Genomic DNA, 25,474 nt, shown 5'->3' on the forward strand with positions numbered 1-25,474 from the left:
ATCCACTCTGGATTTCTCTCTCACTATCATTCAGACTCTCATGGTTCATACTGAAAGTTGTTTGCCCAAGCCCATGAGGACTTGGATCATTATGGAGCCTTGTTAGGTGACTGTCGTACAAAATTTGGCATTTCTGGCCAAAAAGGGGGAGAGAATGTACAAGATAAGGCTGGTCCATCTGGGACTAAGGACGATGAGGATGAGGACACTGAAGATCAGGAGGGATCTGATACTGATCAATTTTAGATTGATTGGTGTCACCCCATATTTTTTTCCTTATCTCATCTTAACCTTAATTTTCTGTTTTATATCTGTTTTTGTTTTGCTCTAGTTATGTGCCTTAATTGCTCTTATATGCTTTAACTAGTTTAACTATTTCTACCCCTCTTATGTCTGATATATGAATTATAGAATCCCTAAGCATCAAGGTTCGTGTTATCCTTGGTGTTGCAAACATGAGAGACAACACTTCAAGGGGAGACTTACTAATTCAGGGGGGAGAAGTGTTTTAAACTCAGGGGGAGTTTATGTTTATAATTGTTTGTGCTGATTTTGTCCAGAAAGGCAAAAAGGGGGAGATTGAAAGGAATATTAATTTCTTGAAAATCTTTTCCTTAAGCGTGCTAATTAGAATATTGAATTTTGCCTTCTAGACAAAAGATTGATATGATATGGTTAAATATTCTATGATCTCGATAATATATTTAGGATAGATATTTAACTTAATTAAATTATATCTTGATATCTAATTAAAAGGATTTATGAAATATTATCAAGATATGAATTGATATGATATGATAAATATTTATGTGCTATTATCGAAAATATTGAGATAAAATATTTACCTAGATTGAGTATTATCTTCATAATGAATTATTGTGTATCATTGATTATCATATATTATCAAGATATTATCAATTATATTTAAAAGAGTCTTATTCCTAACAAAGTCTTATTTCCTTATTTATGTAGGACTCTACAAGAATCCTTTCTCTGCTTGGACTCTTATCTATAAGTAAAGGATTCTGCGCACAAACAATCACACATTTCAGAGGAGAATTCAGAAGAGCTTTCAAAGAAAATCACATAGAAGAATTCGAAGATTCTGAAGAAGTTTTGCAACCATCGTTGTTGCTTATCCCCGTGCTACCGTTCGTGTTGAAGACATTAGAGACAACACTGTGGGAACTGTGTTGATCGAATATCTTTTCTGTCTCTTCAATTTAGGCTACGGGAGTTGCATCTGATTTGTTTTATATTATTTAGGATGCAAGTTTGATTTCTCAACTTGTTGAGAAATTTAGGATTTAATGACTTTTCGTAAAATCACTAGGATTACTTTGTAAGACTGATCTTACGTTTACTATGATATTTAGCCCTAAGGCACCCGCACGAGTATAAATACTCGTGCAAAATTAATTTCTTGTATTATTTATTTTTGTTTATTTTCCGCTGCACTGTGTTGTCGTTGATGTTGTGACACCGCGGACAACACTAACTCTTTATTTTAACCTACAATTACAATACGTTTTCTATCACAATCCATACGTTGCCCAGAATCTCATTGATCCATTTTTTTTTGTAAGATTTATTTATTGTCTATATATGTGTTATGCAAGTTGGTAGGGTTTTTTTGAATTAATTGGTGTAGGCAAAAATTCGATTTTATTTGTGGAGGTGATGGAAGATAGTAATAGTATGTACATGGAAATAAATTAAATAATGATAATTTTATTTTTTATACTTTATCTGGATCTTAAAAACAATGAAATTAAATAATATAAATTTTCTCTGATATTGAATATTTAATATTAATAGAATATAATTTATTTATGTCCTATTGTGTGCATAATATAAGTTATATTAAAGCTATATGTGTAGTATCTATTGAAATAGAAATATATATGTATTTTTATTTTATTATTTGTTGAGTCAATGACTATTAATTGTTTATTTGTTTGAATATTGTTATTTTGTTACTTTTTTAAGGATATAACTTGAACTATTTTAAAATGAAACATCAATCTGCTGTAAAGAAATAAAAAACATTGATATCTTCTTTCTTTAAAAAGATATATCGTCAAATTAGTGAATGCACTTCTATTTCTATAGACTCTACAATACAACATCAATATAGTAAAAGTCTCCCCGTTTCTAGTATCCAAATTCCTCTTCGCAATAAAATGGAGGATGACTTTCTTGTTGATTGTTTGACATTTCATATTGAACGAGATTTAACTTAGGATATAAATATAGATTCTATTATAGATGAATTTTATGTTTTTAAATCTCGCAGAGCACAATTTTGTTGAACAATATAATAAAGTGACTTTTTTCCCCCTTATATATTATATTGGTTTAAGCTCGCCCTAACTCTAATTTCTGGATCCATTCCTGTCTATATCTTTAATTACAACAAGGAAGCAGTTGGTTCCTAAGACCAGCTCGATGATGTTTGTTATTACCAAAATAAGAATATCACACTAGCTGATATGAATGTGGCTCTAATATATTTTAACAATATTTTGTCAATAAATATTTCCATACCCTTGTTTTATCATCTTCGAGGAAAGAGTAAATTTGGTAGTGTAGGTTTCTAGTTTTTAAAGCAAGTTTCTGTTTCATAAATAATATTAGTGGTAACGCACACATATTGCGTATGTAACATAATATATATAAATATTATGTGTTGTGTGTATATTATATAACATTTATTTTTAAACTGTTTGATTTTAATATGACATGCATTTTTGAGAGGGTTTTTTTTTTTTTTTTTTTTTGGCAATTTGAGGTTGGGCATACCAAGAGACCAACTAAGGTGCTTTTGCTTGATATATATATATATATATATATATATATATATATATATATATATATATATATATAGTATAGATATGTACATTTATATATCAACCGTATTATATATATAATACATATTATATAACTTAATTAGGATTCATGAATAATATTCTGTTTAAGAAGATAAAATATAAATATAAATACACACAATAATTTGAAATGTCTTTTTGTTGACCCCGCCAACCATCCTTATTAATATTCATCCCCATCAACGACTTGTCGTCTGACAACTTGTTCGACAGAGACAAATTATCGCAATCAACAATGAAGTTTAGGATTTAGTTGCAATACCATAAAGATGAGGGTGGTAACTGCAAAATTCCTTCACTTCCGTAGCCATGAATTCAACGCTTCTACATATAAATAACTAACTTGTGACAGGAGCTATCAGCTATGTATGTCGGTGAAGGCTCATTGAATATTAATCCAAGGCTTCTATAAATAGAGATATTTATTATTATATAGTAAAAGAGCACACACAATCCTGAATAGATCAATGGGAAGTTCGGATAATCACATGAATTCCTACCACCATACCATTTCAAGCGAAACCATCGGAAAAGTTATTACATGCAAAGGTACGTAAATAATAATTAATTCACGATCTTTGTGAAAAACCAAACGAGCATGAACTAACTCCTCTGGGATATCATAGTGTTTTTTTAATTAAATTCCTATATTTTAAATCACCATTATATTTACCTCATTTACATTTCTCTTCTCTAATATATGTTCTTCTTGTGTACTATATATCATTCAAAATAATATTTCACTCCCAAGAATTGTATAGACTTGATTTTAGAAGAATTTCGTGCTATTTTGAATTATTTAAAGTGAACCAATATCATAGTTTGATTGGGCGATATATTAACATAAACCATAGGATTTTACTAGTTTATGTAGCCAAAAAATTAACTTTGGATTGCCTACCACAACATATTAATTTATTTTTAAGTTTTTATGGGATTAAACCAATTTTGCTTATAAATTTGGTAGGTTGGTCATGTTATTGGAGATGTAATATATATATATGTTGTTACAATATTATAAATGAAGTTGAGTTTTGGTGGAATTAATGATTGCAGCTGCGGTGGCGTACGGGGCGGGGCAGCCGCTGGTTGTGGAGGAGATTCTGGTGGATCCTCCTGGGAATAAGGAGGTCCGAATCAGGATCCTCTTTACTTCAATCTGCCACACAGATCTAGGTGCTTGGCAAGGAGAGGTACATATATATATACAAATATTACTCGCATATATGTATATATATATTTTAATTTTTTGTTGTGAATATTTATTTATGGGGTCAAATTTAATTTGTTTTAAAGAATGAAGCTCAGCGGGTGTACCCTCGAATTTTTGGGCATGAAGCCTCCGGGTAAGAAATTTATATATATTGATGAATTTTGAATTGCTTTTTTAATTAAAACATGATTTGTATGAATGAATGAATGAATATCTCAATAATAACATCGAATTAATTAATGATGTTGGTTTGGATGGTGTAATTGATAAGTGTGGTAGAAAGTGTGGGAGAAGGGGTGGGGGACATAGAAGTAGGGGACCACGTAGTCCCCATATTCAACGGCGAGTGCGGGGAATGCGGCTACTGCAAGTCGGAGAAGACAAATCTGTGCGAGACGTATCGGGTGAATCCGTTCAAGAGTACGATGATCGGCGACGGAAAGTGTCGATTCAGGACCAAAGATGGGGGGAAACCCATCTACCATTTCCTCAACACTTCCACATTCACCGAGTACACTGTGCTGGATTCAGCTTGCGTCGTCAAGATCGACTCCAAAGCCCCACTCCCCACTATGACTTTGCTCAGCTGCGGGGTTTCCACGGGTACCTATTCATTCAATTTAATTCTCTCCTAGCTAGCTACTCAAACAACTTTTTTTGTGATCAATTCACAAAAATTAAAGTGTGTCAACCAAATTAAAATTAATGGACAAATTAATTAAAACTTTATAGTTTCTGAACTAATAATAAGCCTCTACTACTAAAATATAGCTGGGGGGGACCTTGAATGAACACGAGAAATTATGCAGGGCTGGGAGCGGTGTGGAACACCGCTAACGTGCAAGCTGGGGCAAGTGTCGCTGTTTTTGGCTTGGGAGCTGTCGGGTTGGCTGTAAGTTCCTCTATTTTATTTTACCATAGAGTTTTTTTTTTTTTTTTTTGAAACGATTTTAGAATAACGAGTCACACATGTCTATATTTCAATAAATAGTAGTACTTTTAGCATCAAAAGTTATATTTTATTATGGATGACTCAATTAAAATATCTGTATCACAAAAGTTATCCGTAAAACCATCTCATAAGAGGTTTTGTGTAAAAAGTAATATTTTGATATAAAAGTAACACAAAAACTCTTGTAAGACGTGTAAATTTTGTGAGACGGATGCTAATTGTCCATTATTGAGGTTCACTTGTATTTTAATGAATTTGCAGGTGGTTGAAGGGGCAAGGGCAAGAGGAGCATCAAGAATTATTGGAGTTGACATTAACCCCGATAAACAACTCAAAGGTAGATATCTTATTATTTATTTCCTGGCTGTTATTTAAAATACCATGGTTAATTTTAATCATGGTTTGCTGCATATTCGTCTCCACATCTTGAATTATTGAAGTTCATGACATTAACCCGCGGTTTTTAAAATTAGGCAAAAAAACTCCTTACAAATTGGACTAAGGTAGCGTTTTGAAATGCTTTTAGAAAGTACTTTTGAACTTTCTTAAAAATGCTTCCTAAAAGCATCTTTGTGCAGGAAAAACTAAAAAATGATTCTTAGAAACATTCCAAAACGCAAGTAACCTAATGTAGTGTTTGGGAGATCTTCTGAGAAGCACTACCAAACACTACCTAAATGTAATTGAACTTTTGTCTCACTATGTTATATATATATATATGTGTGTGTGTGCGCGCATATATTTTCATATTTTTGACGTCTTTCTTTGTATTTCATTACAGTCAGACTGTCCAATTTCGCAAAAAAAAATTAATAAATAAAAAAATTGACCCCATTGGTAGCATCGAACTTTCTGTGATTTGGAAGGCAAAGAAGGTAAAAGAAATAAATTTTTAAAAAGTTGATTGTTAGGGAGTTTTTTAAAGGAAAGAAAAGAAAGAAAGGCTCTCAATCAAAAATCATTTCTTCCAAATGTTGACGGAAATGGGAGGAAACACAAAAAAAAAATTTGATTTTAAATAAATTTAACTCATTTCATTTCATTTTTTTTCTTCCTAAAAAAAAAAGTACATCATTTCTTTTCTCTCTTTCCTCACTTTCTTTTCTTTTCTTTTCTCTTCTCTTCTTTTCTTTTCCCTTTCAACTTCCAAACTAAGCCTTAGTCTCACTTTTTAACAGAGGAAATACACTTTGCCTCGAACAAATATATACGAGATGCCTCGAACAATCATTTTCATCGGAAATTTAACGTGTAGTTTCAAGCATTCTCCAAATACAGAAAAACTCTTTGAACAATATAATGTTTACGACTGACTGATTCAAAGGATGCAATCAACACGTCCGGTGGAATAATTATAAAAAAAGATAGGGCTGCGAAAATGTCCAGTCAACAACGCCATGGTCACATGTCATTCAAATGACACCCAATTAAATATCGTATTATTATTATTATTATTATTATTATTATTATTATTATTTATTATTTATTATTTTCTTTCTATTTTTTTTAATTCCCAAAGGGCAGGCAATTGGGATCACGGACTTCATAAATCCCAAGGACCTTGACCAGCCGGTGCACCAGGTCAGCAAATGTCTAAATTATTTGAATACGTTCTTAATTTTTATATCTTTAAAGATAGCTAGTACAAATTAACTTTTTTTTAAAAAAAAATAGCACAAATTAAGGGTCAACTATTCAGTCTATTCTTCGTGATTTGTGTATTTTTAAATTGAATTGATTCTTTTTTATATTTCTCTATAATATAAATTGTTTGGTCAATTATTTTATAAATAATAATGATGCGAAGATCACTACAGATAATAAGGGAAATGACGGATGGAGGCGTGCAATATAGTTTTGAATGTGCAGGAAACTTGGATGTCCTCCGGGAGGCTTTTTTGTCAACCCATGATGTAAGTTTATCCTCCCCAACAATCTATCTTTAATATAAAAATTAAGATTAAAATATTATTTATATAATTATGCACATTAAAATTTAACACATGAAACAATATATGAGATTAAATTGGAATAAATGTGGATAATATTAGAGTGAGTAAGAGAGATAATACATGAATAGATTTTGTAAGATTCATAAGATAAATAAATAAATCATTTTAAGTAATTTGGTGTAGTGTATTTTCTTATTTATTAAAAACAGTGAAGATATCTTTTTGCACTACCTACCTAAATTTGTTATCTAAATGCTCGTCTATTTATAGTGTGGATCATTGGGGTAGAGAGTCTGAAACTAGGATGAAATTATCCAAAATATAGATGCTAAAGATGTATATGGGATGAACTTGACTCCAGTTGGTGTAGGGGTCTCCCCAACATTGGAACAAAAACCCAGAAAAATTTATTTTTTTTTTCATCCATCATTGTTCACTCGGCATGTTTCAATCTGACTGCAATTGTAGACTTTTCCGCTACCATGAACTATCAATCTATCCGGCCTATCAACTGCATAGATTTCCCTCAAATAGATAGAACTATACAGGTAAATTCCATACAACCTTCTTGTGAAATCTCAAAATAGCAGATAACACAATTTGAAAAATAAATATAGATGCTTATAACCCTTATGCTTTTTTAAACAAATGTTCATAGAATTACCCCTATAAAAATATGAATACGATTCTAATTCCGTTTCCTGTATAAAAAATAAATTTTCATCATATATTTTTTTTACATATAATTGAAAATCTAATAAGTACAAAAAAAATAATAATCACATTATTTTTTTCTGTTTAATGTTTTTTATCCAAGTTCTATATTACTTTTATTTCTTTGATTATTTATGGTGTCATTTTGCAAAAATTATTACATTTGAACTGTTAAAACATTTTTCATATGGTTTTAAAGATAATTTTTTTACATTCCATCACTAAAATGTCACTCATACATTTTCGGAATTATTAAGAGCGTGTAGATATTTTTTATGTCCTCTCTCTCTCTCTCTCTCTCTCACACACACACACACACAAACACACATATATAATCTAATTTGATTAAAATAAAACTCTTTCTTACTCTCTCTCTCTCACTCTCACACACACACACACACACACAGACACATATATATAATCTAATTTGATTAAAATAAAACTCTTTCTTAATTAGATTTCTAGAAAAAAAAATTACCGAATATACACACACACAAACACACATATATAATCTAATTTGATTAAAATAAAACTCTTTCTTACTCTCTCTCTCTCACTCTCTCTCTCTCTCTCTCTCTCTCTCTCTCTCTCTCTCACACACACACACACACACATATATATAATCTAATTTGATTAAAATAAAACTCTTTCTTAATTAGATTTCTAGAAAAAAAAAATTACCGAATATTTTCTAAATCCAAGAGATGAAATATCTCATATTTCTCAAATGAATTATTTGTCCATCAAGTTTTGAGATTTTCTACAATTTTTTTATTTTAAAATAAATATTAAAAATCTCAAAATTTTAATATATATTTTAAAATTTTACCAAAATAGGTAATACATTATTTTCACAAAATATTCCAAAACTTTTAAAGAAAAATAAATTTAGTTTCCTTTCATGACAAACACCATGTGATATTTATTACAAAATCTTGTTAATTCTTGTAACTTCACAAATGGCACATTGATAAATGGGGATCCTAACGATCATAAACATTATTTGGAATTCAAATTTATGCGAGTACGAATTTTATCTTATACTAAGGATAATACCCAAATCATGCATTCAATGATTCATATCTCTACACGGTTAATGAGATCTTACACTAAAGGGAAATACCCAAATCATTATTGTGTACTTTTGTGCCCGCAAGTGCACAGTGTCATGTTTTAATAAAGTGTAAGTAGAGTATCGTTCATACGAGGAGTAATGTTAAAATTATTCAGTGCTTGTAATTAAAATAGTCTAAACTTTATCTAGAAAATTAAATTAAGAGTTTTGGTTTTCAAACTTAAATAAATAATAAATTATAGCAAAACTCGCACATAACTTCAGAAAATTTCAATGAGATAAAATGGTCTAGAGGTTTTGATTTATCCTGGTTTCGACAACAACTACTTCTAATTAAATTATTTTCATGAATTATATTCAATTAATATCCAAAAACACTTAATTATATTATTTCTCTCTCCCGAGCAACAAATAATGTGTACCAACTAAGATTCAATTCCAATATATGTGTAAAACAATGTTCTTCCTAAGGCTCCGTTGACATTATACACTATCCCGAGCTATATAAATAATTAATGGTGTTATTTCTATTGGTCTTATTCAAAATCTTCTCTCCCGAGCAATGATTTCAAATAAATTTAACAAATCAATTAGTGATCAAGTAATTGAAAAGATAATCAAATTTTAAAAAAAACAATTAATCTAGTAAAATTCAATCCAATAAAAATCAAAAGTTGTAGAAGAGCCTACACCAGCCTACATCAACCTCTAGACTAAGAAATTTTAGTTCATAATCAAAATATTGCAAAAATAATTCATGTTAAAAAATCTAGATATCAATTTAATAATAATAAGTTCAAAGAAAGAAAACAAATCCGAATATTCGATGTCGTGTCCGGTCGATCGATCTTCGTCTTTGTTCTTGAAGCTTTTCACGTTTTCAGATTTCTCTCGCCTTCAAATTCTCTCAAATCTCACGTTTAAGCTCTCAATTTGTTTTTCTGTGAATTGTGGCGGCTGCTTCCGTTTTTCCTTCCTTCAATTCTATTTTTATATGTTGTTTGAAAGCTCATTGATGAAGCCCAAATACGCGCTAGGAATCATGCGCAGATGCGCTTCTTCAATCTCAAAGTTCTGTCTTTTTGCGCAGACTTGCTCCTTCTTAAGTGCAGATGCGCTTCACAATATTGCATGCTCTGAAATTAAGCGCAGCTTTGCTCCTTCTTAAGCGCAGATGCGCTTCTTCAATTCCTTCACCTTTTTCATGAAGAGCAGCTGCTCTATTCATGAGGCGCAGCTGCCCTAGTCATGAAGAGCAGCTTCTCCTCTTTTTTTCTCAAGCGCATGTGCGCTTCTGCTCTTGTTCCAGCTGCGCGATAATTTTCAAAAATTCATATCTCACAATCTAACCGTCGGATTGACTTGAAATTTTGACAACAACTTAAAAAATCCTAAAATTTATTATGAACGGTGCAGATTGAATTTGGATATCTCAAACATTTCCAGTAAATTTCTGAAGTTTGCTGTCCCATAATTCGGCTCTCCGTTTCTTCTCGGTACTTTTCTTCTAATTCTTGCATCTCACAAAAACAACATCAAATATGCATAAAACTCACTTGATACATCACAAAAGCTAAGCCACATCATATGTAAATTAAATGCATAAATTGCACTTATCAATCATGCATCCAATGGTTCGTATTTTTACACATAGGCGTAGTTAATGATATATTGTTGACGTGACAAATCATGAGACATTAGATCTATCATTGGGGTAATATCCATATGCTAGGTTGAACTCAACCTCTCTATACATAGGCGTAAATAATGATATATTGTTGATCTGACAAATCACAAGATATTATATCTATCATTAGGGTAATACCCATAAAGTAGGTTGAACTCTACCCTCTTTCGGTAGTGGTCGCACAACCTTCATTTTTGTGTGCATTAACTCCCCATACTATCTCTGCAAACACAAAAACTATCTCTAATCTTGTGACCGGTACGAAATTTGATAGATTTCAGTATTTCTGCTCTGATTTGGTTTGGCTGCATAAAAGTTAGTTAACTAAACTTTGGTCGTGTTTGAAAAAGCTTCTAAAAAGCACTTCTCAATTTTTTCTTAATAAAATTTCACAAAAAATTCAATTTTTGTTAGGAAAAAGCTGAGAAATGTTTTCTTAAAACTCTCCCAAATACTACATTTGAAGTATTGTATTTAACCAAAAGCGATCTTATACATGGAGACAAATATCCATATACTTGAGATCTAATTTTTCTTTTCGAAAAATTATATATAATTTTACTTTTTATTTAATCTACAGGTGACAGTCCTCCACTCATCATCGATCGCTACTTCGTTTAATTTGATGATATATGCCTTGGAAAATATATATTTTAAAAATGTAACTCCAAACATTTTTAAATATGCATCTTTCCCATATATGATTTTCAACACATTAAAGTATAATTATTTAATTTTAAAATCGAAATTAATGTGTGTCGCATTGAAATAATTAATTTATGATCTTTTATGGGGTTTTATGCAGGGTTGGGGTCTTACAGTAATACTAGGGATACATCCAACACCAAGATTGCTACCAATCCATCCAATGGAGCTGTTTGATGGGAGAAGAATGGTGGGATCAGTGTTTGGTGACTTCAAAGGAAAATCTCAATTGCCTCATTTTGCAAATCAGTGCATGAATGGGGTAAAGACTTATAATTAATCGTTTTAATTTCCAGTACGTCCTTTCGTTTACCTATAAATTTTAGATGTCTTTTATCCTCATGTCTTATAATCGTTAACAACTAATAGAAAAGAGCACATGTAGTATACATGCATGGCCCAATTTCCTCCCCAAAATTGCTTTAAAAAATAACCGAGATTATTAGTTTTCATCTCTATTATTTGGAATCAAAACCACTTTGATCCCTCTTATTTTCCCATATGATCCTTATCTCCATTCCTCTTTAACGATGAATTATTGTTATGTTTTAGCTACACTAAAAGCCTCATAAGAAAGTGTTTTGATCCTAAATAATAGTTACCCAGTCATTACGCATTAATTAATTAACTCATGAGGAGGCCTTCTAATAAAATATATAACTTTACTATATATCTTTGTTTATTTATTATGTTTTTAATCAATTCAGGAGGTGAAGTTGGATGAATTCATCACCCATGAGTTGCCATTTACGAAGATTAACGAAGCTTTCGAATTACTCATTGATGGGAAATCCTTGAGATGCCTTCTTCACCTTTGATCATAGTATAATATTTCTGTATTTAATATATAAATATGTTGGTGTATCGTTTTCTTATCTCAAGACGCACAAGAAATTTTAAACTTTTATTTTGACATGCAAAACATTGTTTGTTTTGCTTTGGGTAATCGTATCGTTTAATCACAACAATAGAGTGTTAATTATTATCACTACAAAATATTTTCTGAGTAGTAACGGCCAAATCCGTTACTAATATGAATTAGTCACGGATTTGTAACGGAATAAACACCGTGATTAATTCTTTCGTCGCTAAAATTTTAGCAACGACGGATTATCTATCTATCTGTGGCAAAATATAGCAACGAAACTAATATTCCAGTACTAATTAAAATTTTGAGATGGATATAATATTTTCGTCACTAATAATAGACACGGAAACGCAATTCCGTTCTAATATTTGTGACATAAATTTATAATTTGTCACTAATTTTAGGAGTTATTTGTACCAAATACCCCTGTGAAATATTGAAAATGCACACTTCTCCCCTATGAAATTTTAATAAGCATCATAAAATTAGCACACGTGCCCCTTTATATGAGCAATTGTTGCACACGCGCCTCTCCTGCGACTGGACAAACATTTTGATTTTTTTTTGCACCAAATACCCCTGTGAAATATTAAAATTGCATATTTGACCCATTGAGAGTATAATTTTTAAATCTTTTCAATCCATACGATCCAATTATAAAATATTTATTAAACATTTACATTTTATGAATTTTTATTTTTATTTTCATTTTAAATTTATTATTATTAATTAATTTGTTTCTAAAAAAATATTATTAATTTATCTTGATATCATTATTTTATTGAACTTACTTCGTGCTTCCGAATTTTTCATTAAATATTAATTCATAAAAAAAAATTTAAATACGTAAAAGTACCAAAATATTAAACATTCATAAAATTGTATAATGATAAAATTGTATAATGATAAAATTTACTATTAAACAAGGGGTCAAATTGTATAATGATAAAATTTACTATTAATTTGTTCAATATTTTGGTACGTTTATGTATTTAAATCCTTGTTTATGAATGCATGTTTAACGGAGAAATTGAAAACACGAATTGATTTAATAAAATAATGATATCAAGATAAAGTAATAATATTTTTTTTAGAAACAAATTAATTAATAATAATAAATTTAAAATAAAAATAAAATTCATAAAATGTAAATGTTTGATAAATATTTTAAAATTGGATCTTATGGGTTGAATAAATTTTAAAAATTATACTCTTAAGGGGTCAAATATGATTTTAGCCAATTCCTGTCACTTTATTAGAGGTTTTGTTCCTCTCTTTCACCCTCCAAACATGCTCAAAAATTATCTTGGACTTAGCTTTCTTTTTCATCTTCTTCGCCACCTTCGGATCTCGCCCACTTTTCAACTCTATTCCTACACCAAAATTATTCACAGAAGAATCAAATAAATCAATGTGATTACAAGCACGTACTTCATCTTGGTAATTCGTGGTCTTATAAATATTAAAAGTGACCGCTTCACCACCAACTCGTATAGTTAATTCACCCTCCTGCACATCAGTTAAAGCTCTTCCAGTTGCCAAGAATGGTCGCCCCAAAATTAGAGGGACATCTTGATCTTCTTTCATATCAAGCACTACAAAATCAGCAGGAAAAATAAATTTATCTACTTTTACCAAAACGTCTTCCACAACTCCTCTAGGATAAGTAAGAGAACGATCAGCCAACTGCAGAGTAATCGTGGTTGGTTTCACCTCGCCAAGCTCCAAAGACCTGAAAATAGACAAAGACATTAAATTAATACTTGCACCTAAATCACACAATGTCTTATTAACAGTCGCACCACCAATAATACAAGGAATAGTGAAACTCCCTGGATCTTTCAATTTTTGTGGCAGTTTCTTTTGTAGGATGGCGCTGCACTCTTCTGTCAACTTCACTGTTTCAAACTCTTCAAGCTTTCTCTTCCTCATCATCACATCCTTCATGAATTTTGCATAATGCGGCATCTGTTCCAAAGCATCAGCGAATGGAATATTAATATGAATTTTCTTGAAGATATCAAGAAACTTAGAAAACTTCTCATCCAAAGCTTTCTTCTTGAACCGCTGAGGATATGGCAGAATAGCTTTTGGCACAGGCGGTTTCTCAGGCACAACTGCAGACTTGCTGAAATTTTGGCTATCAGATTTTTCAGACTCTACCACAATCTCTTCAACTTCTTCATCATCCACTGCCTTCGGCTTATCTGTTCCAAGTTCCTTGCCACTTCTAAGAATAACAACCTTGCATTTCTCTCTAGGATTAACCTCAGTGTTGCTAGAAAACACACCTCTCTGCTGATTATTCAATGCATTCGCCAGTTGACCAATTTGTGTTTCAAGATTTTTCATAGAAGCACTCACATTGGTCAAGTGCGTCTCCATACTGTCAAGCCTATTTTCATTCCTCTTAAATCTTGTGGATGATTCTGCAATAAAATTAATCACCAAATCTTCCAACGATGCTTTACCCTCACCATTCTGAGTATTGAACCCCGGTGGAGGATTCAACACATTCTTATTGTTTGCATAGGAAAAATTCTCATGATTACGCAAACTAGGATGATACTGATTGGGTACAGGATTACCTCGATAATTGTTGTAATTCCTGTTGTTCACATATTGCGCTTGCTCCACACTCTCAAATCCATCAGCAGAATTTACGGCAGTCGCCAGTGATGCTGTCTCAGTAGAACTTTGATTCCCTTTGGTCAGTGCAGCCAACTGTGTAGAAATAGTAGCCATCTGAGCAGTCAAAGCAGTGAATGCATCAACCTCATGAATTCCAACAGGCTTTCTTATTGCAGATCTTTCACTCGGCCACTGATAACTGTTAACAGTCATTTGCTCAAGCATCTCATAAGCCTGTTCAGGAAATTTAGAAAATATTGAACCTCCAGCTGCAGCATCCATAGAAATACGAGTTGGCCCATTCAAACCATTGTAGAATAATTCGATATGTTCCCAATCTGGAAAATTATGGTTTGGACACTTCCAAAGCAACTCCTTGTACCGCTCCCAGGCTTCATACAATTGATCAAAATCTTGCTGTTTGAATGTAGTGATCTCTATTTTCAACTGAGCCGACTTAGCAGGTGGGAAATACTTAGCCAGAAATTTGGAAGCCATATCATCCTATGTAGTGATACTCCCAAGAGGCAGTGATTGCAACCAACTACGAGCATTATCCCTAAGAGAGAACGGGAACAATCGTAGTTTGATGGTGTCCTCAGTAACACCATGAATCTTTACTGTGTCAGCAATCTCCAGAAAAGTACGCAGGTGCAAATTTGGATCTTCAGTAGCTGCACCCTTAAACTGATTCTGCTGCACCATATTAACCAGAGCTGGCTTCAACTCAAAATTATTCGCCGTGATGTTCTGCCGAGCTATCCCAGAATAATGAGTATTGATCACCGGTCGAAAGTGATCTCTGATCGGCACCGGAGCATTATTGACAGCTCTTTCTCTTTCTTTATCCATTTTTTGCAACTCTTCTCTTCTAGCTTTTCTCAAAGCTTTAGCAGTTTTCTCGATTTTCGGATCAAAGAGCAGTGAGTCGTAACTTTGGCTTTTTCGCATAAACTGCATAGACATGAAAAATTTTAAAATTAGAACCAACAAAATAAAATAAAATGCTCTAAATCAAAATTAAGACTAATTAGCACAATTTAATATAAATCAAATAAAATTCACTCCCCGGCAACGGCGCCAAAAACTTGTTGCGTAATTTTGTGCCCGCAAGTGCACGGTGTTAAGTTTTAATATAGAAAATGAGTCCAAGTCGATCCCAGAGAGAATGAATAAAATGATATTATATTGAATATTTGCAACTAATCAAATCTTAATCCTATGTAGAGCTACGAGAATGATTTGAGTTATATCAAACTAAAATTTGCAATAAATAAAATTAATTAACGACGAGTTCGCAAGACGAAAATTCAATGAGAGACAAATTCTAGAGGTTCGACATCACTTAACCATCCACCAAGTTAATTCATAAAGAAATCTATATCATAAATTCTTCTAGTTTATTAGCCAAGAATTCCTATTATTTTCTACTACCTCTCTCGAGTGTCAAGAAGAAATTCGTATTCAATAGCAAACTCAATTTCTCTATCAAAGTTCAATTATTAAATCCGGTAAATAGCACAAGAATTCTTCTATGACTTCTATGGAGTTATATGCCTCTCGAACAATATAAACACCAAAGATGTATTTTCCTATGTCGTATTCAAAATCTCCTCTCTCAAGTGATAAATTCTAAATAAAATATCATTCAATCTATGACCAGTAAATTGAAGCAATCAATTCAGGAAAACACAAATAAATCGAATGAATAATTCTAATATATCAATCAAAATATCAAAAACATGGTTTCAAGTCAAGCTACGTCGTCCCTCTAGACAAAGGAATTAATTCATAATGAAAATAAAAATCAAACAAAGCATGTTCTTGAACATCATTCAAAAATTAGGAGAAAGAATGAAATAAAAACGAAAGTAGATGATGCTTCTCCGTCTCCGGTAGTCGCTTCGTCCGTCTTCGTGCCAAGAATGCTTCTTCTCCCTTTTCCTTGGTCTCTAGCCGTCTCTAGCCTTCAAAAACTCATGAAAACCCTCGATAATAATCTGATATATGCCAAAGAGTCCTTTTAAAGTTCGAGACTAAAAGTTTCCAAAAATACGACACGTCAGGCGCGGGTGCGCTACTCTCGGGCGCGGGTGCGCTGCGTTTTTGGGTTCCAGGGCGCGGGTGCACTGTCCTAGGGTGCAAAGGCGCTGATCGCCGATAATTTTCTCCAAATAAGAGCTACAGGGCGCGGGTGCGCTACAGCGCATCCAGCTCGCGCAGCATTCTTGCAAAAATCATAACTTAGTTCTAGCCGTCAGATTGAGCTGAAATTTTGACAGCAGCTTTAAAACATCCCAAAATTCATTGTGAACGGTGGAGATTGGATTTGGATGTATCTATCAGCTCCAGAAATTTTGTAAACTTGCATCTCCGTAATTACTTTTTCCGTCTCTTCTCGTTACTTTTCCTCCAATCCTTGCATCTCACAAAAACAACAACAAATATGCATAAAATCTACTCGATATATCACAAAAGCCAAGTCAAATCATATGCAAATTAAGTGCATAAAATGCCCTTATCAAAGTCACAGCTTTCCGGCGTCCAGGTCTCCCCAATAATATGAGTCAGACACTGACTGCGGGTAGCGTTCATCATGCAACCACCGTTGATGGAAGACAAGAATAAATTAAACTCTTTTAATTTTTACTTTTATGGCTTGATATAAATTTTGAATCATATTCTAAATGAGGGATTTTAATTTTAAAATTGTCTCATCGTTTTATTTAAAATCGCATGCCAAGATTTTGTATGTTTGTCGGATTCATGCAACTATATTATCGAATAATATATATACATGCATATTACTATATATCACATATATCATAATATGACAATTTAATAAGGATGATCGATTGCCAATACTATTAGATCCATGCGAGCCAAGCATGGATCAAGGTCCAAATCCTAGGTAAATGCAGGGATGCAAATGCAACTTATTACATAAGCTTCCAATATTTTACATGTCGTCATCTTGATAATCGCGCCCACCATCTTCCAATTTTGATCTTCCACTATTAAAAATATTAACATTTGAATAGCCATGACACATAAGGAATACATATCAAGGGGTGGGAACGAGTCATAAACCAGACCCCACTTTAATTTTATCAAATAAAATTATACAAGTTGAGACATGAAAAATATCCTAACATACACCTAACACATTGGTCATGGCTCTCGATCATCCATCATGCATATAATATCAGATATTATATAATTCATCAATTTCATGTATCTTGTAATTTTATCACTAACCGTCACAATTATTTAATGAATTAACAAATTAAATAAAATCCTTTATTTAATCTCTAATTAATTCAATAATAATTGATTTTCTTGTAAAACCCTTTTACTATAAATAATTAAAATCACATTCTAATTATTTATTTCAAAAAAAAAATATTTTTCAAAACCGCATCGGGCTCGAAACTTTTTCGATCCCATGATCGAACCGCCCAAAATTTTTCTGAACAGCCCACCACCTAGCCCGTACGGTGCCCGAACAATTCGAACAGCTTTCAAGTCATGCTGCAATTCACATAATTGCATTTAATAATAGGGCCCACAATTTCAATCATTATTATTATTATATTATATATATCTATATATATAATAATATATATCTATATGTGTTTATATATACATATAGTAATGCATATATATACACATATCTATATATATTTTAATTATATATATCTATATATAATAATAATATATATATATATATATATATATATATCCATACATATATGTGTATAAGATACATATATATACATATATATGTATCGCATACATATATATAAAATAATATTATATATCCATATATATATATGTATCTTATACACACATATATATATATATATATATCTATATCTATATATATATATATATATATTTAAATTCTGAAAAATAATAATATTAAGGGGTTGCGATTTTGTAATATTTTTTTATGCGGTTAGAAATTAAAATTACTCAACATGAAATAAACCATACGATATAGAGAAAATGACTCTGATACCATTGTTGGATCATCGGATCTCTATCGTGCCCAAGGCGCAGCGGAAGTTTAAAATTTTTTTTTACATTCGAAATATTCTTGGACACTCGTATGGTTTAAAAATATTCATAGGGTGTTAAGAGATTTATACCTATCAATCTTAAAAGATTGGTGGTGGCTCCAACTATTTCGAAAATAGCTCTTGTTGTATATCCCTACGAACAATCAACTGGATTTTTACCTTTCTTCAATCTCCAAATCAGGTTCACGACTGGATTTCATGTTCCTCTTCTAAATCGCACTTAAAATAAGAAAAAAATTAACGAAGAGAAAAACGAAGAAGATGACTGGAGAAGAGAGCTAGCGGAGAGAGAGCTTCGAATAGAAACAATTCGAGCATCGAATACTCTGATTCAACCCCCAATCAATTGAAATATTGATTGGGGTGAGTAAATGAGTTGTCGGGAGACAACTCATTTACTCCTCAATTTTTTTTAATTATAATAATATAATATATATCATATATATATATTATTATTATAAACATAAGGTCACATATCCATAAATATATATTATATATATCCATATATATATATATATCGTGTATATATATATCTATATATATGCATTTATATATATTGTATGAGCCCTTAAAATCCAAGTCCAACTTGGAAAAATTAATTAAACTCTTTTAATTAATTTTGCTCTCAAAATTTTTATAAGCTATTATAAACAATTTATAAGCTTATCTATCGATCCAGTCAAATTTGTTTATCATAATTTTAAATCTTTGAATTTATTATCTCAACGGGAATAGAAAAACCAGTACTTGTGTAACCCTCAATGGTTCAGGGATACAGCTAGTCGTGGTTTCAGGCTTACCCTTATTAGCCTCATTCTATGAATCAACTATTTGATCATAAAAATTTTTTTGTCAGAACTCATTTCTGATTTGACCCATCGAATCATGGTAAGAGTGTTAAGTAGTACCGCCCCATGATTCCCTAGGTATAACTGATAGTGCCTGCAAGAACCAGTCGATTATGGTTAACGTACAGTATAGTCCCTTTATCTCATATATCCCGATCGAAACTGCAACCATTGGTTCATCGAGGGTTGCATCGATAACGATGTGATGTCTTTGAGAATACATAGTGGCATCGCATTTGTAACTTGGTAAACACTTTACTCCACTACACATCTTACACTATGGCCATAGATTCCATGCACTATTATCTCACTTGATCACATAGGATATCCACACCCATAGGTGAGCGGTGAATCCCCGACTACAATGCACTGGCTCCTACATGTGTCGCAACTGTACCCAACCTCGCCACCTGATGACCCTCATAGAGTCGGTAAACGAGTCAAAGTAAAGTCCTAGCATGTAGAGCCTCAGTGTTGTCCCGGGTCGTAAGGACTAATGGTGTACAACCATAACCACGGACTTATCCACTTGATGAATGATAACCACTTGGAAAGTCCGAGGGAGGGTAGTTCAGTGAACTCATCGTATGAGCACCAATCTGTATGATTGAACATCTCTATGTCCATACCAATGAAACATAGTACACATCATCACAGATTCTAGTCTCGAGCTCGAGCGATCCTTATCTTTATTTTGGACGGCTCAATCGACTAGGGACTAGATTTAGAATATACAGTAATTAATAATATGTGTTTCATGATTGCCATCACATGTACAACCTCATATCTTAATATAGTATATTCAAGTTCTTTATCTATGCAGCTTGCATGGGTATACAGATAAAGAAAATGCAAAATAAAAGATTAATTATATTACAAAAGATTGTTATTACACTTGCGTCAATAAAATCCATGACCAAAATTTGGCTTGCAGGGCATCTACTCTAACAATTAGGTCAATCTTTTCCTTTGTTTTGCTGTAACGTTAGAGCTATAGTTGTAAAATATAGGAAAAATTGTTTTTTTAATCATGTATGTTTGTTACTTTGCGATTTTGGTCCTCTATATTTTTCACATTTCAGTTTTAGTCCGCTATCTTTGTTTTTTGGCAATTTTAGTCCTTTTTTTGATGTGAAGCTGATGTGACACCAATACAATGTTGATGTGAAGCTGATATGCGTAGTGTCACGTAAGCATTTTTGAATAAAAAGGATTGAAATTGCCAAAAATCAAAACATGCAAGACTAAAACTGAAATATGAAAACATAGAGGATCGAAATCACAAATTGACAAACATAAATGAGCAAAATTGCAGTTTTCTCTAAAATATATAATATCCTTTTCTTTTCTAGTCTTTCATATATATGTAAGAGGTCCTGCATGACATATCAATGAGAGAACAATTTTTTTTCATAATTCTTTGGCCTCTTTATTTTTTACATGGTATCAGGGAGGCACGTTTCTGGGAAGATCAGCTGTCTTAACTTTTTAGAATAATATGGCAGAAGAAACTCCTACAAAAAAATTGAGAGGAAGCATCGCCGACACTTCCAACCCTCTCCTTCTTCTCCACTCGGATAATCCGGGAATTATTTTGGTCAACACACTTTTGAATGGGGATAACTATGGCACTTGGAGTCGTTCGATGAGCATAGCTCTTAGCGCCAAAAACAAAACAGGTTTCATTGATGGAACCCTCAAGAAACCAGCTAGCATCAAGTGCTGAAACTTTCTTCTCATGGAAAAAGTGCAACGACATGGTTTTATCTTGGAACCTCAACTCTATTCAGCCCGATCTTGCAAATAGCGTGATTTATGCCAAATTTTCGCTGAAGTTTGGGCTAATTTGAAAGAAAGTTTTTCTCAAAACTATGCTCTCCTAGAAACTTTCAAATCTAAAGAGATATCGCTTCACTACAACAAGGTTCCATGTCTGTTTCCGTTTATTTCACAAAACTGAAGGGCTAGTGGGATGAACTTTCTTCATATAATGATCTTCCAACATGTACTTGTAGTGCTATGAAGAAAGTGGAGGAGCAAGAACAAAGAGGAAAGGTGATGCAATTTCTTATGAGCCTAAATGAATCATATTTAGCAATTCGGATAGGGGTGATCGGAACGTCCGAACTCCATCGGAGCTTCCGATCAGCCACACGTCATGGCTGACGTAATTACAATCGGAACTTCCGATCACACATGGGAGCTTCCGATCGCCATCGGAGCTTCCGATCCTACCTTCGGTGCTTCCGATCTCCAGCAATCCATTATGTTTCATTTTGTGTTGATTAATCCATTAATTACCTTATTTGGTTACGGGCCACTACATTCTCCCCCACTTAAGATATTTCGTTCTCGAAATCAGATCTTAAGTACTAAAAGTAGAAACAACACGAAGAAACATCTTTTATTCCGATTGAACAATATTACTAGGTACAACTGAGTACAATAAAAATCAAAATAACTTGGGATGTTCTGAATGCATCCTGCTCTCAAGCTCCCAAGTAGCTTTCTCAGTGCCTCGGCGTTGCCACTGAACTAAAACCAGAGGAATAACCTTATTCCGCAACACCTTATCCTTACGATCCAGAATACGAACTGACCTCTCTACATAAGTCAAATCAGTATCCACCTAAACCTCAGACGACTGTAGAATGTGAGACTGATCCGACACGTATCGTCGCAACAGGGATACGTGAAATACGTCATGAATACTGGAAAGATACGGTGGCAAGGCCAAACGATAAGCCAAATCGCCAACACTCTCCAAGATCTCAAACGAACCGATGAATCTGGGAGACAACTTACCCTTGAGACCAAATATGAGAATCCTGCGGAAAGGTGAAACTCTCAGAAATAATTTCTCCCCAATATCGAACTGCAATGGTCTACGCTTATTATTAGCGTAGCTGGCCTGACAATCCTGTGCAGTCTTAATCCGTTTCTTGATCAAACCAACAATATCGGCGGTCTGCTGGATTAACTCAGGTTTCTCAGCCTGCCTCTCCCCCACTTCTTCCCAAAATAGTGGAGTTCAACAACGTCGTCCGTACAACGCCTCAAAAGGTGCCATACCAATGCTACTATGATAGCTGTTGTTGTACGCGAACTCGATCAATGGCAAATGATCCTGCCAGGCTGAACCAAAATCCATAACACACGCCCGGAGAATATCCTCTAAGGTATGGATAGTGAACTCTGACTGCCCATCAGTAACCTGGGATCACGATCGCTGACAATGCTCACAGGAACTCCATGAAGTCGAACGATCTCCTGAATGTACAATAGAGCCATACGATCCACATTGTACTCACGGCTATAGGGAATGAAATGTGCTGACTTGCTGAGTCGGTTCACCACAACCCAGATAGCATCAAGATTCCTCGAGGATACCGGAAAATGGGTCACAAAATCCATCGTGATAAGCTCCCATTTCCACTCAGGAATAGGCAGACTATGAAGCAACCCTCCAGGTCGTCGGTGCTCCGCCTTGACCTGCTGGCACAACAAACATTTCGAAACGTACTGATACACACTTCGTTTCATCACCTTCCATCAAAATCGAGTACGCAGATCCTTGTACATCTTTTTGCTCCCCGGATGAATACTCAACTTTGTGCGATGTGCTTGAGACAAGATCTCCCCCCGAAGATCCTCATCCTCCGGAATCAAAAGCCGACCTGACAAACACAAAAAACAATCTGACTGATAGTGGAATCTAGATGTACTACCCTCATTGGCTAAACGAGCCAAACGCTGGGTCTTTGGATCAAACATCCGAGCATCCCGAATCCGTGCATACAAAGCTGGCTCAGATAGTACTGCAAACATCTGGATACCCTGCATACCTTTCTTGTGCTTGAAGGTATACCCTGAAGAAGAACAATCCTTAATCACACGAGATATCGAACAAGTCTGATGTGCGGACAATCACACCTTGCGACTCAAGGCATCAGCAGTGAGATTAGTAGCTCCCGGATGATACTTAATCTCGCAATCATAGTCCTTCAACAAGTCCATCCAACGCCTCTGTCTCATGTTCAACTCCGCCTGAGTGAACAAATAATTGAGACTCTTATGGTCTGTGAAGATCTCAAATCTCTCACCGTAGAGATAATGATGCCAGATCTTCAAAGCGAATACAATAGCTGCCAATTCCAAATCATGAACTGGATAATTGTGCTCATGGACTTTCAACTGTCTAGAAGCGTATGCGAACACATGTACATTATGAGTCAGAACACAACCTAGCCCCTGAAGATAAGCATTTGTGTAAACCACATACCCCCCAGATCCCGACGGTAATGCCAAAACAGGCGTAGAAGTCAGCCGTCGTCGAAGCTCACAAAAACTCTCATCGCACTCTGAGGACCACTCGAAATCAACACCCTTACGGGTAAGCTGCATCAGCGGTCGAGCTAGCTGTGAGAAATTCAAGATAAAGCGACGATAGTATCCTGCTAGACCCAGGAAACTGCGGATCTCATCAACCTTCGTCGGACGTGACCAGTTCAATACAGCTTCAATCTTGCTCGGATCAACAAAAATTCCATATCTGGATATGATATGGCCAAGAAATACCACTCGATCCATCCATAACTCGCACTTACTAAATTTGGCATACAACTGCTCATCTCGAAGAGTCTGCAACACCAATCGCAAGTGAGAAGCATGCTCATCCGCATCATGCGAATACACCAGAATGTCTTCAATGAATACCACGACAAACTTATACAGAAACTCCATGAAGACACATTTTATCAGATCCATAAATACAGCCGGCGCATTAGTCAATCCGAAAGGCATTAATAGAATGTACCCCTTGTCTGAAAGATCCTGCAACTGATTCTTCAACTCGCGCATCTCTGACGAAGCCAGATGATACGGTGCTCGAGAAATAGGTGAAGTACCCGGCATCAACTCTATTCCAAACTCGACTTCCTTAATAGGAGGAAAACCCAGAATCTCATCTGGAAATACATATGAAAATTCATTCACAACCGGAATACTCTCTAAACCAACACTCTCAATGGTCAAATCGACTGCATAGATGAGGTAGCCTTCCCCTCCAGACTCCAAAGCTCGACAGACTCTCAAAGCTGATACTAACAGCATCGGAGGTCGCGCTCCCTCACCATAGAAAAACCAGCTATCACTCCCAACCAGATGAAAGCGCACCAACCTCTGATAGCAGTCCACTGAAGATCGGTAGGTAGTAAGTATATCAATCCTCAGAATACAATCGAAATCCTCCATCGCGAGAACCATGAGATTTGCTACCAGAATATTCCCTTCAAACTCTAAAGGGCATCCCATCACTAGACGCTTGGCCAATGCAGATTGGCCAGTCGGAGTAGAAATAGAAATTACTACGTCTAGCAAAATGTATGGTAACTTATGCTTCTTAACAAAACGTGCAGAGAAAAAGGAATGAGATGCACCAGTATCAATGAGTACGAGAGCAGGTAAACCATATAACTAAAATGTACCAACGATGACCTTCTTGTTCTCCTCCACTTCCTGGTCATTCCTCAAGGCAAACACATGGCCAGAAGCCCGCAGCTTCAAGTGAGAACTCCCAGCAGACTGTCCCTGCGACCTCTGCTGAACGGTGGCCTGAGAACCCAAACCTGAACTAGAACTGCCTCCTACCCCTAATGGGCAATCCCTCCGGAGATGACCAACCTCTCCACAGCGAAAGCATGCCCCAGAAGCTTTCCGGCATTTGTCGGTCGGGGGATTCTTCCCGAAGTGATCGCACTTCTCCTTTTTCCCAAAATGCATAACGCTACCGGAACCAGAGGAAGAAGAAGTAGATCCAGACTTCTTGAAAGAATGAGCACGGGGACCCAAGGAACTCGC

At 34.2% G+C, this 25,474-nt stretch overlaps 1 protein-coding gene and 1 non-coding gene across 2 annotated transcripts; both read left to right on the forward strand.

Annotated features, from left to right (window-relative positions):
- The first annotated feature begins 3,245 nt into the window (after nucleotides 1–3,245).
- LOC140863059 (alcohol dehydrogenase-like 3) lies at nucleotides 3,246–12,132 on the forward strand. Its single transcript, XM_073266190.1, has 10 exons — nucleotides 3,246–3,437; nucleotides 3,945–4,081; nucleotides 4,185–4,234; nucleotides 4,373–4,704; nucleotides 4,911–4,993; nucleotides 5,315–5,390; nucleotides 6,573–6,634; nucleotides 6,871–6,966; nucleotides 11,287–11,448; nucleotides 11,894–12,132. The coding sequence occupies exons 1-10, from the start codon at nucleotides 3,356–3,358 to the stop codon at nucleotides 12,002–12,004; spliced, it is 1,191 nt and encodes a 396-aa protein (XP_073122291.1). The 5' UTR covers nucleotides 3,246–3,355; the 3' UTR covers nucleotides 12,005–12,132.
- Nucleotides 12,133–15,028: 2,896 nt separating this feature from the next.
- On the forward strand, nucleotides 15,029–15,134 carry LOC140869966 (small nucleolar RNA R71). The gene has a single exon (XR_012146952.1). It is a non-coding gene; the product is annotated as a small nucleolar RNA R71 (small nucleolar RNA).
- The last annotated feature ends 10,340 nt before the right edge of the window (nucleotides 15,135–25,474 follow it).

This window comes from Henckelia pumila, chromosome 4, assembly GCF_033568475.1.
Source record: "Henckelia pumila isolate YLH828 chromosome 4, ASM3356847v2, whole genome shotgun sequence".
Lineage (NCBI taxonomy): Eukaryota > Viridiplantae > Streptophyta > Magnoliopsida > Lamiales > Gesneriaceae > Henckelia > Henckelia pumila.

Coding starts and splice junctions, on each gene's coding strand:
- LOC140863059 (XM_073266190.1), top strand. CDS start 3,356: ATGGGAAGTTCGGATAATCACATGAATTCCTACCACCATACCATTTCA. Junction 4,082..4,184: donor TAGGTGCTTGGCAAGGAGAG/GTACATATATAT, acceptor TTTGTTTTAAAG/AATGAAGCTCAGCGGGTGTA. Junction 4,994..5,314: donor TGGGAGCTGTCGGGTTGGCT/GTAAGTTCCTCT, acceptor ATGAATTTGCAG/GTGGTTGAAGGGGCAAGGGC.